This window comes from Embiotoca jacksoni, unplaced genomic scaffold (genome assembly GCF_022577435.1).
Source record: "Embiotoca jacksoni isolate LCO1_2020_lvr unplaced genomic scaffold, fEmbJac1.0.p SCAF_25, whole genome shotgun sequence".
In the NCBI taxonomy this organism is placed as follows: domain Eukaryota; kingdom Metazoa; phylum Chordata; class Actinopteri; family Embiotocidae; genus Embiotoca; species Embiotoca jacksoni.
In genome coordinates, this window is record NW_027185376.1 from 1,534,168 (window position 1) to 1,548,095 (window position 13,928).

General features: G+C 40.7%; 1 protein-coding gene across 1 annotated transcript; it reads left to right on the forward strand.

Annotated features, from left to right (window-relative positions):
• The first annotated feature begins 2,053 nt into the window (after positions 1-2,053).
• htr5ab (5-hydroxytryptamine (serotonin) receptor 5A, genome duplicate b) lies at positions 2,054-12,582 on the forward strand. Its single transcript, XM_069159514.1, has 3 exons — positions 2,054-2,259; positions 5,592-6,369; positions 9,333-12,582. Exons 2-3 carry the CDS (start codon positions 5,665-5,667, stop codon positions 9,663-9,665), a joined length of 1,038 nt encoding a protein of 345 aa, XP_069015615.1. The 5' UTR covers positions 2,054-2,259; positions 5,592-5,664; the 3' UTR covers positions 9,666-12,582.
• Positions 12,583-13,928: the final 1,346 nt, after the last annotated feature.

Below are 13,928 nucleotides of genomic sequence, written 5' to 3' on the forward strand. Positions count from 1 at the left end.
GCATTATTGCCTTCATAGCTCTGTAGTAAGCAAGAGACGATTTTTGCAAATCAGGTTATTCACCGGTGACTGCTGTGGCAACAGCTAAGCTGCTTTGATTTTGTGCAACACCTGTATGAGTGAGTTAAAGGTGGGGTGAAGGACTAGTAAGGCAGGGGGCACCAAAGCTACTCAAATGTTTTCCTTGAGCAACGAGGATGTTGTCATAAACAGCAAGTGTGCCTCTGCATGTGTGCAGTCGCATATTTCATGGTTAGTTACCAGACCGCGCAACCGCTCTGAGCAGATGTTTCAAACAAATTCCACGGATTAAGAGGAAGTAAGCGTTAGCGCAAGCAGCAATTAGATAAACACCCTTTGCACCTTCCCAGGCTGCCGAATCCAAGGAGGCGGATGGTGTGTGTTTACGTTAACACTGCAGTTGCAGAGGAAAAGCCAACAACAGGGTGCGGGATTTGAACATGCGACTTAATGCAGGTTGTGCTGAAACAAATGGGCTTTCTTCATGCTGGTAATGAACAACGCATCCTTTGGCGCTGACCATGGTGCTGAAACCACAACTTTGATAGGGGAAAATGAATATCAGTTACAATGGGGGGTCATGCTGTCTCTATGATACAGAACAGAGTGTTTATAGTCGGGGCGCTGCTCTGCGGTGTTGTTGTATTATTTTTAAAAGGACAACAGGATGTCGGTTACCTTCACAGCCTGACATTATAAAGTCTAAAAGCAATCAGATCTTTTTGCTGCTGCCTCTTCCATCCATCCAGGTTTTTATGTGGCTCCAGGTCTGTAAACCCTCCCATTGTGTCCCGGTCAAATTAGACTGATTTACTGGTTTTCTCCCTGAAAGAAATTGATTTGTTCCAAAGGTTCCATGATGTCGTCCACACAGGGCAGCTGAGCACACACAATATTGTTTGTAAATTTTCATTAAATTTGGGGTGTGTTCATTAGTAATGAAAGGATGAGATGTCGATTAGTGTATAAAACTGAGTTTAGTCACAAGCATACACTCCCAGACAGACACACAGACACTTGTTGTTAGAAATGCTGTTGCCGTTGATATTGTTCCTTTAATGTGTCAGACGTGATTTTTGTAATATTGTAAAGTTTTCATGTGTAGTTTGGGCCTATGTCCCCTTCTTTACTGTCCCTTTGCTACTTATTATGTCTTTGTATCATTTGTTATTTAAAACATTTAAATGGTTTCAAAACACATGAATGTGATGACATAAAGTAGTCTGTGATTAATAGCACAATATGTTGCATCTGTTTTACTCAGAATATCAGTTACTCAAAGTTGATGTAATTGAGCTCAAATCAGTGAGAGCAGAGCAAATAAAACGTTGAATTTTAACAAGAACTGAAGCTGATGATAAGAGGTTAATATATGTAGGCTATTATTATGGATTTATAATCAGTTATTATTCTGGACCGGGAAGAAAATATTAATCAACATGAAATGAACAAAACAGAAAGAAAGAAGAAGAAAACTACTTTTGTTTCCAAAACAGATTCTGAATGGACAGATAGCCTGTAAAGAGTCTCAAGGTGAGGGAGATTTGCTCATGCCATTTTTAGGGACGGTTTCCCTGGACAAATGGATTGTCCCACTAGATATTCCAGAGAGCCCAATGGAGAAAAACTCGATTACAAGTTGGACAGATCCGCGGTCCCGAGTACAAATGGGATTTGAATCACTTTGGGCTAAATAGGGATTAATCACTTTGGCAGGAGACGGGGCGGTATCGCGGGAGTTTTAGAGGTAGTGGCATTGGAAGAATCATCCATCACAAAGCAGGAGGATCCGCGTCTCCTCGAGCAACCTCTGATCGCTGCAGAGTACGACTAGTTACAAAGAGGGAATGTTTTCCGAGCTGCACGAAAACTCTGACAAGAACAGCATAGTCTTCCTCCCCCTCCCACACCGCGTGCCTTTGAAAATAAAGCTCTTCCTCACGTGAAGCGCGGGTTCAAAAAAAAAAAAAAAAAAATCAGACACACCAGTCTCCCACATGGCCAGAAAACGCAGCGTTTATTATTTGATTGGACTCAGCTCCCCCTTCAGACCACTGTGTGGTTCATTCCAGCGCCTCTGTATCCTCAGTGCGAGGTGTTTTGCTGCTGTCAGCCACACTGAGCCCGGCGGTTCAATCACTGCGCTGACTGACCACCAAAGTGAATTTCGATGGAGAGATAAAGCGCCGTGCAGAGATCTTCTCGTGCAGGACGGCTGAACGCTGAACTGTTAACGGGGTGAGTTAATTTCCGGATGAGAATCGTTGGCCGCCGAGTTTTCTTCTCGGACAAGAAATGCCGTTTTTCAGACAAGGGTTCAAAAGTGAGGATGCGTTTCTGAGATGGTGTGTAACAAGTGTCTTGGTTGGTGGACATCTGGAAGCAGGAGACGGGTGCAAACAGGAAGCCTCGTTGGACGAGTGAGCTCCATGGTGATTTCTGAGTATCTAAATGGTAACTTTGTTATTCTGGAGGGTTAACTTTTGTCAGATCTCTTAGAAACTGTGAATTTTGCTGATTAAATTACACTCACGTGTAGAGTGTTATTCCTAGAAAGCAAGGAGACCATGCTTTAGAGATTTGTTTGGAAACATATTTCACTAAACCCAACGCTGCTGAATACACACCACCCTATTTAAACGTTTGCTTTCAGCTGCCTTATGATTTAAATATCACCCAAGTCAGAGGACACATCTACATATCTACTTTCCGTTTAACTGCAAATGTCAGCCTCAGAGAAACTCTGCTTGGAGCAAATTGTGTAACAGATGAGCACACAACAATTTCAGAATGAAGAGCTTGAAGTATTTTTTTTTCCCCCGACTCTGCAGCTGACACCGTTCAAAGCTTTTCTGGAAGTTGTTTTTAATCGGTGTAGAAGAAGCAAATAATATAATAAAATCTGACATTACAGTTAAGAATCTGAAAAAAAAAAAAAACACAGATTCTTACTGCACTGGCAAATTACTTTAATCTTCTTTGAGAAATGTTATGATCTAGGGAGCAGTTTGAAAAGATTGCCGCAAAGAGTATCATCTTAATAAACACTTGTGATACTCATTTATCTGAGTTTGTGAGAACCAATGAAATACTAAAGCATAAATCTCGACTTTCTGTAGCAGTGCGGTTCTCTTGCAGAGACATCTGAAGCTATATAGGATTTTAGCTACTGATGAATTTGCTCATTTGCAAATTACTAATGAAAGATATGTGGTCTGGAAATATCTCCTTTCAGCAACCCTGCCCAGCCACCATTTCATGGTCGGGATCAGGAAAATACGTCATTGTTTTAACAATCATTGTCACCTCTGTCCTCCAACTAAAAAGTTAAACAGTACAGAGCTTCTGATAGATAATGAGATGCTAATACCCTTTGTCCCTGTTTAATTTCTCACTAGGAGCGTGAACAAGTGAATCAGCTGTCATTGACTGACCTGAACTGACATTTTGCAGACACGTCTAAAAAAAAAAAAATTTTAAATGAGCTAAAATCTATTCACTTATAATCCTTTCACGTCAATGGAAGTAAAAACTGTTTGTATGATTGTTTCTGTCTGTCAGTGTCTCGCTCTTCACTCCTCTCCCATATTTGCACGTGTTCCTCTATGTCTCGTGTGTCTACCTTTCACAGGGTGAGTGACAGCTTCCTTTTCAGACACCTGGTCTGTGATGTCAGCGGAGAAATTGTCGGATTACTTTGCTGAATGCCGCATGTTTGATTGCCTCTTCATAACGGTTGTCCAATTTCACGGCTATTAGGCTTGTTAATAGGAGCGTGGAGAAGAGAGAGCGCGGAGCCCATTGGTGAGCTCGGGTGGAACCTTTGATTAGGCGGCATGGATTGTGATGCTAAGAGACACTGTCACATGTCACTTACGTACAGCCGCTGATAGAGACATGGCTTGTGTTATTGTGGCCCGTCAGGCTGTATTGATGAAGCTCAGTGTTTGATCACAAACAAATCAATCTGACACTGCCCCTTTGGTGTAAAAACCCATGTGAATAAAACATTTCAGCAGCTCCGTTGTATTTTAGATGTTGACATTCCTGCATAAAAGTTCACATGTTCTTGCTTCGATTGATTTATTCATCAGATTAATTATTTACCAACATACTCAAAAGTAATGCGGTCAGCAGCCAAACAGCCACAAGAATATGATCCTATTGATTAAATCCAGAAATTTAAATCAAACTCAATTAGGGCCAATTATTTCAACAGTATTATATGAAGTAATTACACTCATTATGGAAACTTTGTCTCGAGACCTAGAAAGAACCTGAACTGGTCCTCCACATCCTCTCAGCTTCACATTCAATATTTTAAACTACGAGTAAAAACTTCACTTTAAAGACTGTGGTGTGTTAGACACAAGAGTCATGCCAAGAAACTGCGTTCTGTATTTTTTAAAACGCCTGGGAGGATTGTTAGAAGCAGTGGTAGGTTGTAGGAATATGTTAAGGCAGAAGGAGTCATTTAAACTGCGTATGGCTAAATAAAAATGTATGCCTAATGACTAAAATTAACATCTTATTAATGGTAAATCAGGCGTATTTGAATATCTTTTCCAAAACACGATGCATAAAATCATTATTGCCCCTGGTGATGCTGCTAAAAAAATGATGCTTCTGTGCGTCACGCGTCTTACAACTATGTATTCTGCACAAACATTATGGATTTCTAATGTTAGTCAAAGCATTTGCATATTTGGTACTTCAAGTTTGTTGCTAATGTGATAGCTGAAATCACATGATAATTTATTCCACTTGTAATGAAGTTGGGCTCTTTGTTAAAACTACACAGCAGTTGAAAGTTGTAAAGATCGATACAAGGCTTCACAAAAATTCGGCTGTCAGATAGTCGACGCGGTTGGCGATTTGAGATTCACTGTTTCTGCATTGTTGAACATGGTGTAGTGTAGACTTTGCAGCTTGCCGAGTCTCTCCTGTGGATGTATTGACAGAGCTGGCATGTCAAATCTTGTCTTTCCTCAGTCTGAAATGTAGACAATCCTATCTTAATATAGAGTATCTCTCAAACAACTGTCTCTCTCTTCAGCCACTCAAAACACATATATATATATGTATGTATATATACACAAGCTTCAAAAGAGAAATCTCTGCATTGGGTATGAAAATGAGATATTCCCATCTACAACAAGGACTCCACTTAAAACTGTTAATTTTGTAACAGAGGCACGACTTTGACGCAAATCAAAGGACACCGGTGGGATGATTAAACTGAATATTTATGGTCTTTTCCTAACCAGAGATGTCCCCGAGTACTTTTGAGCCTTTTTAACAGTGGATGAAATTGCACTTGAAAGTTGTGGGCAGGTTGCTTGACAGCTGAAATGAGAAACTCAAGTGCTTTTCACTATTGTGAGCAAATCAGCAAACTACCTCACTTGTCCATGACACAGTAATGCACAACTGGTGAATTCACGCATTGATGCAAAACCAGCTAAAAACGACAAATTACTGCATCTTTAACCTTTCGCATATATTGTTGAGACTTGACACAATCAGAGTAAATCAGTGTCTCCTTCCTTGTTCTCTCTTCCCTCCGGCAGAATGCATCAGCTGTCTGCAGAAAGTGTCTCGAAATCCCTTAGGCCCTTGGCTGCAGGGCCGTGAGCAGCTACCATGACGTACCCCAACGCCAGCACACTGACCAACTTCAGTGGAGCTTTGGCCGGCCATGACATGGGAGGAAACATCTACCGGCCCTTCTCCGTTTTCAGCGTGCTCACTCTGACTTTACTAGCGATGCTGGTGGTGGCCACCTTCGTGTGGAACCTGCTGGTACTGGTGACCATCCTGAGGGTGAGGACATTCCACCGAGTGCCCCACAACCTGGTGGCCTCCATGGCCATCTCGGATGTGATGGTGGCCGCTCTGGTCATGCCGCTCAGCCTGGTCCACGAGCTGAACGGCAGGCTGTGGAAGCTGGGCCGCGTGCTGTGCCAGGTGTGGATCTCCTTTGACGTGCTCTGCTGCACGGCCAGCATCTGGAACGTGACGGCCATCGCGCTGGACCGCTACTGGTCCATCACCAGGCACCTGGAGTACACGCTCAAGACGCGCAAAAAGATCTCCAACGTGATGATCGCGCTCACGTGGCTGCTGTCGTCCATCATCTCCTTGTCGCCGCTCTTCGGCTGGGGGGAGACGTACTCAGAGGGGATGAAGTGCCAGGTCAGCCAGGAGCCGTCCTACACCATCTTCTCCACCTTTGGAGCATTTTACCTCCCACTTTGTGTGGTTCTGTTTGTTTATTGGAAGATCTACAAGGCTGCCAAGTTTCGGATTGGCTCCCGCAAGACAAACTCAATCACACCCATGGCTGAGGTGATTATTCTCTTTTTTTTTTTTTCTTTTTTTTTTGTGTTCCCATTTTCTTAAAAGGACTCGTCCTCCTTATGTAACACAAATCATTACCCCCCCCCCTTTCTTCTGTCAAGTGATGACTACATCTCCTGCCGCCGGCCCCTGACCGGCAAATATGCATTGCTGTGCAATTATTTCGAAGTTTGCCTGATGATCTGTTCAACAGTAATCAGCGAAACATAAGCATCTGACGTATGAGCATACAGGCAAATAATTGACACCATCCTGCTCATCACCACCAGCTTGTTAATGGCAGAGTAGAATGCTATAAATATCATCTCCACAATCTCTAATGGGCTGCTGCATCTTCCTGGTTATGGTGTCTCTCTAATCAGCAGGCACAAAGGTCTCGATCTATTCCGCAAGCATCAGCAAATATTTAATCAGGGATGTTTTTCTGTGTAACTTTAGTCACATCCATTTGTCACCCACAATTTTTAAAGCCCCCCCCCCAAAAAAAAAAAAAAAAACACACTTGTGATGGATATACTCTACTTTTATACATATTAGAAAACGTACCCTTTTCTTTTACCTGCGAGAGGCTACTTATGAAAATCGTTCAGTTTCTGATGATCCAAAGAATTTAGCAAACGTCCACAGAGGGAAGATGGAGTGTAAAGTAATTTTTTTCATTTATGTAATGGGTCCAATTTCCCCAAATCCTCAAGATGCCCCTTGTTATGCAAGTGTGACATCAGTTGGCCAAAAATTAGGAGCTCACAGTGAAGGACGACATATCACCATAAATATATTAGCCCACTCTGTTGTTGCTACATATTGAGACGTTTGTGTCAAGTTTCATTACACAAGCAATCATTCTTGTAGCTATAGCAATTATACGGAATATGTTTTATTAGTGATTTTGCTTTTCTCTGACATATCCACAGCTTATGATTGTATTATACACGTCTCATTACCAAGCCAGACTATATTGTCATCATTTCCGAGCACACACTGAGTCCTGCAAAGAGCAGAGCCATGATGTGAGCGGTGGCATCAGCCTCCGAGATAATAAACCTCCTGCAGTCATCCATCAAAAGCGCCCACTCAAAGACATTAAGATGTATACACACACACACACACACACACACACACACACACACATATACACATGCCACCAGAAATAGAGTGCATTGATAGGAGGGATGCACAGCTTCCTGACCTAGTTGCGCAAATAACACTGTTCCAAATGCCAGAAAATGGACAGTTTCAGAACTGAAGAAGTCATTACTAATATGCAAAACGAACTCTCTCAACATGAAAACAATCTAGCTTCCAGCAAAAATGATCTGAACTTCCAACACATAAAGACTCGTCTTTCTTTCTTTCTTTCTTTGATTAAAAATCCACCGACGTGCACCTCTGATGCTCACTGATAAATGTGCTGTATCTTCAAATTCAAATACACACGTTTTGTGACTTGCGATAAAATTTTACTGCTAAACTATTTTTGCAGTATTTGTTAATTTACCCAGTATACCTTTTTTTTTTTAATTAGGTCGAGTATAGTCGTACGTTTTGCAGTATTTATTTATTTAAAAAGGCAGTGTCCATACACACTAGTCAATCCTGTGCGTTGCTATGTGTCCGTTTTGTTATTTCCCTCGGGTCTGGCTCCCTCCTCCTGTTCTCCGCGTACATAGAAGCAAATTCACGAAGCCCAAAAATAAGTGCTACTTTCTCACTCTCGTCGAAACATTTTCAATTTGTGCAGACACATCGTCCCATCAATTTGTGTTAACGTGAAGTCTTGGCAACCTCATGTTGATGACATGAATCCAAGAACTCACTGTTCCTGGCTCTTGTTCATAAAAATAATAAAAAAAAAATAAAACATAAAGTACAAATCCTCATAAAACCACAACTTTTCTTTTTTATATATTGGTTTAGATGATTATTAAACATCCAAGATAAGTTGTGGGCTATCGGGGTTTTGCACAGTGCCAGGCTAATTGTTTCCCAGTGCTCATTGTTAGTGCTATGCTAAGCCATTGACCTCCAGCTAGAGCTTCATATTTGTATGACCCATCGTCTCATTCCGAGTAACAAAACTGGAGAAACATATTACTCTAAATGTCTACCTCTTTAACCTTGACCACAATCCTTCCCAAACTCTTAACTGAGTGTTTTTTAGTCTCCAACTTTGTCATGGTGTCTTATTTTAAAAGGCACATCACTCATCTTTCAGTTTATGTCCTAAATGACCCCTTAAATTTCAAACCTCCTTCCCAACAGCAATATGCTTTTAACTTCTGGCTTCTGCTGTAAATGGATTTGCCTTTATTTATCTTATCAGTTCTAGGCTCCGCTGACCCGTATTGATTCAACTGAATTTACTCCAGGGTGAACATGCCCCTCCATCTGAGTGCAGGTTCTTGTTTAAACGTTGGACAAAACACATCGGTGCAGAGTATCTCACGCTCAGAGGGAAGGTTTGTCCTTATAAAAGCTGTGACCTGGGCGACTTTAGCGGATAAACGGAAAAGAAAGTAAGCCTTGAGCTGTGCTAGGCAAGAAATGAGAGAAGAAAGTCAGCAGATAAATGTTTCCTTTTCCTGGCTCTGGAATATGTTTGTGAAATGGCAAAAAAAAAAAAAAAAAAAAAAATGGGCTGCTGGAAAATGCAGATTAAGACACAGCTGTGGTTTTATTGGCTCTGTGCCGTGTGAGTTTGTGTGTGCGTGTGTATGAATTGAAAGAAAAAGCTTTGGCTTGTTGATCCACCTGTTGATTCACACTTTTGTTCGGCAGCCTATAATCCGTCTTTTGTTGAGCAGCCGCAAAGTTTTCGCTCCAGTAATTGCTTCTCTTTGGCCTACATTGTAAAAGATATTGCTTTTCTGATTCTGAAGCTAACCAGGTTTGTCTGATTGATCGGTGAATCAATCGATAACTGATGTATTCTCTGATCGGCTGCCTCCCAGGTAAAAGAGGAAGCACAGCAGCCACAGATGGTGTTTACTGTGCGCCACGCGACCGTGACCTTCCAGACAGACGGGGACACGTGGCGCGAGCAGAAGGAGAAAAAGGCAGCGCTAATGGTGGGCATTCTGATTGGGGTGTTTGTACTTTGCTGGATTCCCTTCTTCATCACTGAGCTCATCGTCCCGCTATGCTCCTGCGACATCCCCCCCATCTGGAAGAGCATCTTCCTGTGGCTGGGCTACTCCAACTCCTTCTTTAACCCGCTCATATACACCGCCTTTAATAAGAACTACAACAATGCCCTGAGGAATCTCTTCTCCCGGCAGCGCTGAGCCACTCTGCTTGGCGGACAACACAAACACCAGCATGCACTCTGGGCCAGAAACTGCAGCTGAAAAACAAACAAACTGTATGTCAAAGTTTTTATGTTGTGTTTTGTTTGTTAAAAAAAAGTAATCTCACAGCTGGACTGAGACGGATGGCTTAGCCACTGTATCTACAAAAAGGAGAATAGTTGGGTTGTGTTGTGGCAGCAGCGGACACAGTGCGGTCTGCATGTTGGTTTACTCTCTGTAATTTGAGGCTTATCAAGGAAAAAGACACGTTAAGCCACTTGTAAACAGTTTCACCATCATGTGTAAGAATGCCGGGAATAAAAGTAGAGCTGGAAGAATTTTTCCTGAAAAATCTGTTAGAACTGAACAAAACGAACCTCATATATAATAAACCGAGATCCTCCTGTGGATTCTGTGGAAAAAAAAAAAAAAAAAAAGAGACATCAAAATTGTCATGGTGGATAACATTTCAAGCAAAATGATGGATTGGATTGTAGAAAACATGGCATGTAGAGCCTTGAAAGCCTTACAGTAAAGCAATTAAATGTTCTCAACTTTCTAGCTGGGTACACATGAACTCCCAGGTATCAAATGCAATTTATTCTTTCACCTTTGCAGATAAATGTGCAATCTGTTCTCTGACTCTACCTGGCTATCAACTAATACTTCTTGCACATACAACTACACAGTCCCATGCCTTTTATAAAAGCACAAAAACAGGAGAACAAGTCATCGTCGTTGAATAAGTGCTGTGTTGAGAAACTGTAGCCACAAATTATCACATCTCACCCCAGTCTCAGATATTATCAGATCCAGAAGACGTGTTGACTGGTGTAAAGCTATTCCAAACATGATCGCAACAATAAATTCTCCAGCTCGACAAGTGAGATGGAACGGGGACATGTGCTGTCATTGTATGATGGTATAGTGCTGCAACGATGCATGTTTTTAAGTAGGATTCATGGCATTAGATTAGGAAAAGCTAACAGCAACTGATACAAATATCCCTGAAGACCACAAAAATGGGCACACACACAAAATGGGCACACTTTTTGTGTAATATATAACATGAGGGATCAAGCAAGAGAAATTGAATTTCAGAAAATGGTTGTGCTCCATGTAAGTGAGCCGCCATTCCATTAAACATCGTTTACTTATTGATCTTAAAGGGGAAGAAGATTAAGTGAACTTGTTCCCACTCGCTGACGCCGCTGGCTCGTGAAAACCTTATCTCCATAACTGGTGATTTTCAATTCGTTAAATATCGCAAACTAAAGGAATAATATTTTAGTGAGGTTCAAGATAATTCCTCAAATTCCCGAGGCGAGCCTATAACAATGCTAACTATCAGGCTGTGACATAAATACATACTAACTTTAGCGTGCTAACATGCTCACAAATAAAATACGAACGTGCTGATATTTTACAGACTAAATGTTTATCACCATTTTGGTTTTAACATGTTAGCATGCTAATATTTGCGAATGTGCTCTACACATCAAGTAGCTACAGCTGAGGCAGATGGGAATGTCATTAGTTTTGCAGATATGTGGTAATACACAAAAGACAGATTTTGACTTCATGATGACGAGTGCTAAAAAAAAAAAAAAGTTGTACAAACAAGTGCGTTACTTAGCTCATGAGAAGTTGAAGCTTTAGACGTTAATGTTTTTCCACAGCTGGGGTATATGGTTACAGGTGCAATATGTAAGATTTAAGTCCCATCTGGAAAATTTGACACAGTGCACCTTTAAAGGCTACAAAATACAAAATAATATACTCTGAAGAAGTGATTTTGTTTCCAACCCAAAATTTTGAAAGCTTTTGTAAGATAGTTGTATCGTCTCAAGCTGACCTCAGCCTTTCACCATAATTTAATTTTCAACAAAGTAACATATCAAGAGTAAGAAACATACATTTTTGTGAAATCAGCCCCCCAATTGTTATAATGGTCAAAAAAAAAAAAATGCATGCAAAAAAGGCAGAAACGGTGATCACATTCATTCTGATATGGTAGAGTAAATGATAGTACTTGTTGGCTGACCTCAGCCAATGGTGTTCACTTATGTGACTGACTCCTCACTGTTCCTGAAATTTCCCGAGGACAGTAGATAATTCCCTCTTCGCCCCTCATAGATGTTGTGTGTGACCACCCAGCTCAGGAAATGCAAACTGTTGCAGAAATGTGTTGTCTACTATGTTACCATTTTTCCTATTATGAGGAGGTAAAAAAAATAAAAAATAAAAAAATGTGAACAGTTACCTCACTTTGTTTAAATTCATACTTGTATTCATACCAAAAAAAACCAAGATAAAATTAATGGGATTCTGAATGGTCTTATGTTTAAATGTGTCAGTGTTTTTTCAGCGTGTGCACATTCTGTTCCACAGAAGCCTTGGATGATAAAATGAACAATAAACAAGCACTTAATTTGTGAAAAATGACATCAAGCTTGGAAAAAAAAACAAAATCAATGAAAGTAACGGCTGTAAAGGTTGGCACATGTCTGCCTGGAATAATACATAAAGAATGGCATGGAGAAATAATGTTGTGATTTAGTTTTGGTAGGAGTTCCTTTCTAAGACCATTGCCCAGCCACTGGAGGTCATTTTATAAGCAGGCATTGGCATGTCCTATCTACGTGGTGCCACTACCAGCAAGCACATTTCAGAGCCAAGAGTGAGTCTGCTGCTGCTCAGAGGAGCCTATCCATCCATGCTTTCAGGGAAGACAGCATGCATGAAAATGTGGCTTGGCTAAACAGATTTAGGATTAGAACCACATGCCTCTGGCAAAGCAAACCTGTGCTTTAGCTACTGAATTTGACAGAAATAGATGCAACAAGCCACCTTGTGACACATGCACAGCGATTAAAACAAATTTTCTCACCACATTAAAGATAAAATATGACAACTGTGGACACTTGTGAGAACTTTAACATTTGAATAAATATTTTCACTGTAAACTACATCTATTGTACGCATGTATACGATTTCTTTGTACTCCCGATTTTTTTAGATTGTTGTTATTTCATGTGGATGTTAACAAATACATCAAGAGTTTGGAAACAGGAGCCTCTGGTAACAATAATCCAGGCTCTAGGTAATGGGTGAACCACTTGTGGTGGACACTTGGGTCTTAGAACAACCTGACAGTACCAGCTGTCCTGCTCTGCCACGTCTCTCTTATCTCAACAAGGTGGACTCAGTCTTTTCCCATTCTGAGGTAATATCAACTCTGACTCTGTTGTTGTTCCACTTGTTATTGTGAGACAGCTCAGTTTTATCCAAATAGAAATAGAACAGCAGGACCGTGGAGAAGAGGATCCTAGTGAGCGTATTTACTGCATGTGGTGTCTGAACGAGTGCATCGCCCTCACTCCCTCATCCTGCAATCCACTCTTTGCTTACTTTTAATTCAGGTTCTTGGGGCAAAACAGAGGTGATTGCAGCAGAATGAGAAATTGCATATTCTAAAATACTCCACAGGAGATACAAGCTGATAAATCTTTTCTTTGCCTTGAGACAGAATTGGCATGGCTTATTGGATTTTTAAGTTTATTCTTTCATATTTAAGTGCATGAACTCTGCCTTTGTGCTAGGTTGACCCAAAAAGTAAAAATGTGTCTTTTTCTCTACTACAACTACACAAGCTATCCAAAAAGGTTACGCAATAACAAAACATAATCATATCTATTAATAATCATTGGTTCGCAAATGTATTTAACATTAGTCCAATGAGACAAACGAAAAAAAGTACAATGAAAACCTGAGGACAAAACCAACAAACAGTCCAACATTGTAAAACGTGGCCAATAAACACGCAATCCGTATGCAGATACTTACAGATAACACAGTATTTTGATCTCCTCAAATCAATACTCGTAATTTTAAATGAGCAGCTGTATGGTTCGTAATTAAACCATTCATTATAAAGTACATGGCATGGGATTATAGAATAATAAAAAATATTCTTAAAGACTCAAAAGGAAAAGATTTTAAATCTGAGGGAAATGCTTTTAAAAATTCCCAAGCACTGACTCCTCAGTGGTTTCTTTAAATGTAAACATAAGTAATGAAATCTCTGTCATCTCTCTGAACACTGACCCACTGCTTACATTCTACTGGCTTTTTTTGCTTCCTCTCTCTCTCTCTCTCCCTTCCGACCCTGTCGCTCATTCACCATAATAATTTGCTCTGCCAGGGTATGAATAGTTAAAACAACGAACCGTATGTGGAAAGAATCTCAAACAGTTGCAG

Coding starts and splice junctions, on each gene's coding strand:
- htr5ab (XM_069159514.1), top strand. CDS start 5,665: ATGACGTACCCCAACGCCAGCACACTGACCAACTTCAGTGGAGCTTTG. Junction 6,370..9,332: donor CAATCACACCCATGGCTGAG/GTGATTATTCTC, acceptor GCTGCCTCCCAG/GTAAAAGAGGAAGCACAGCA.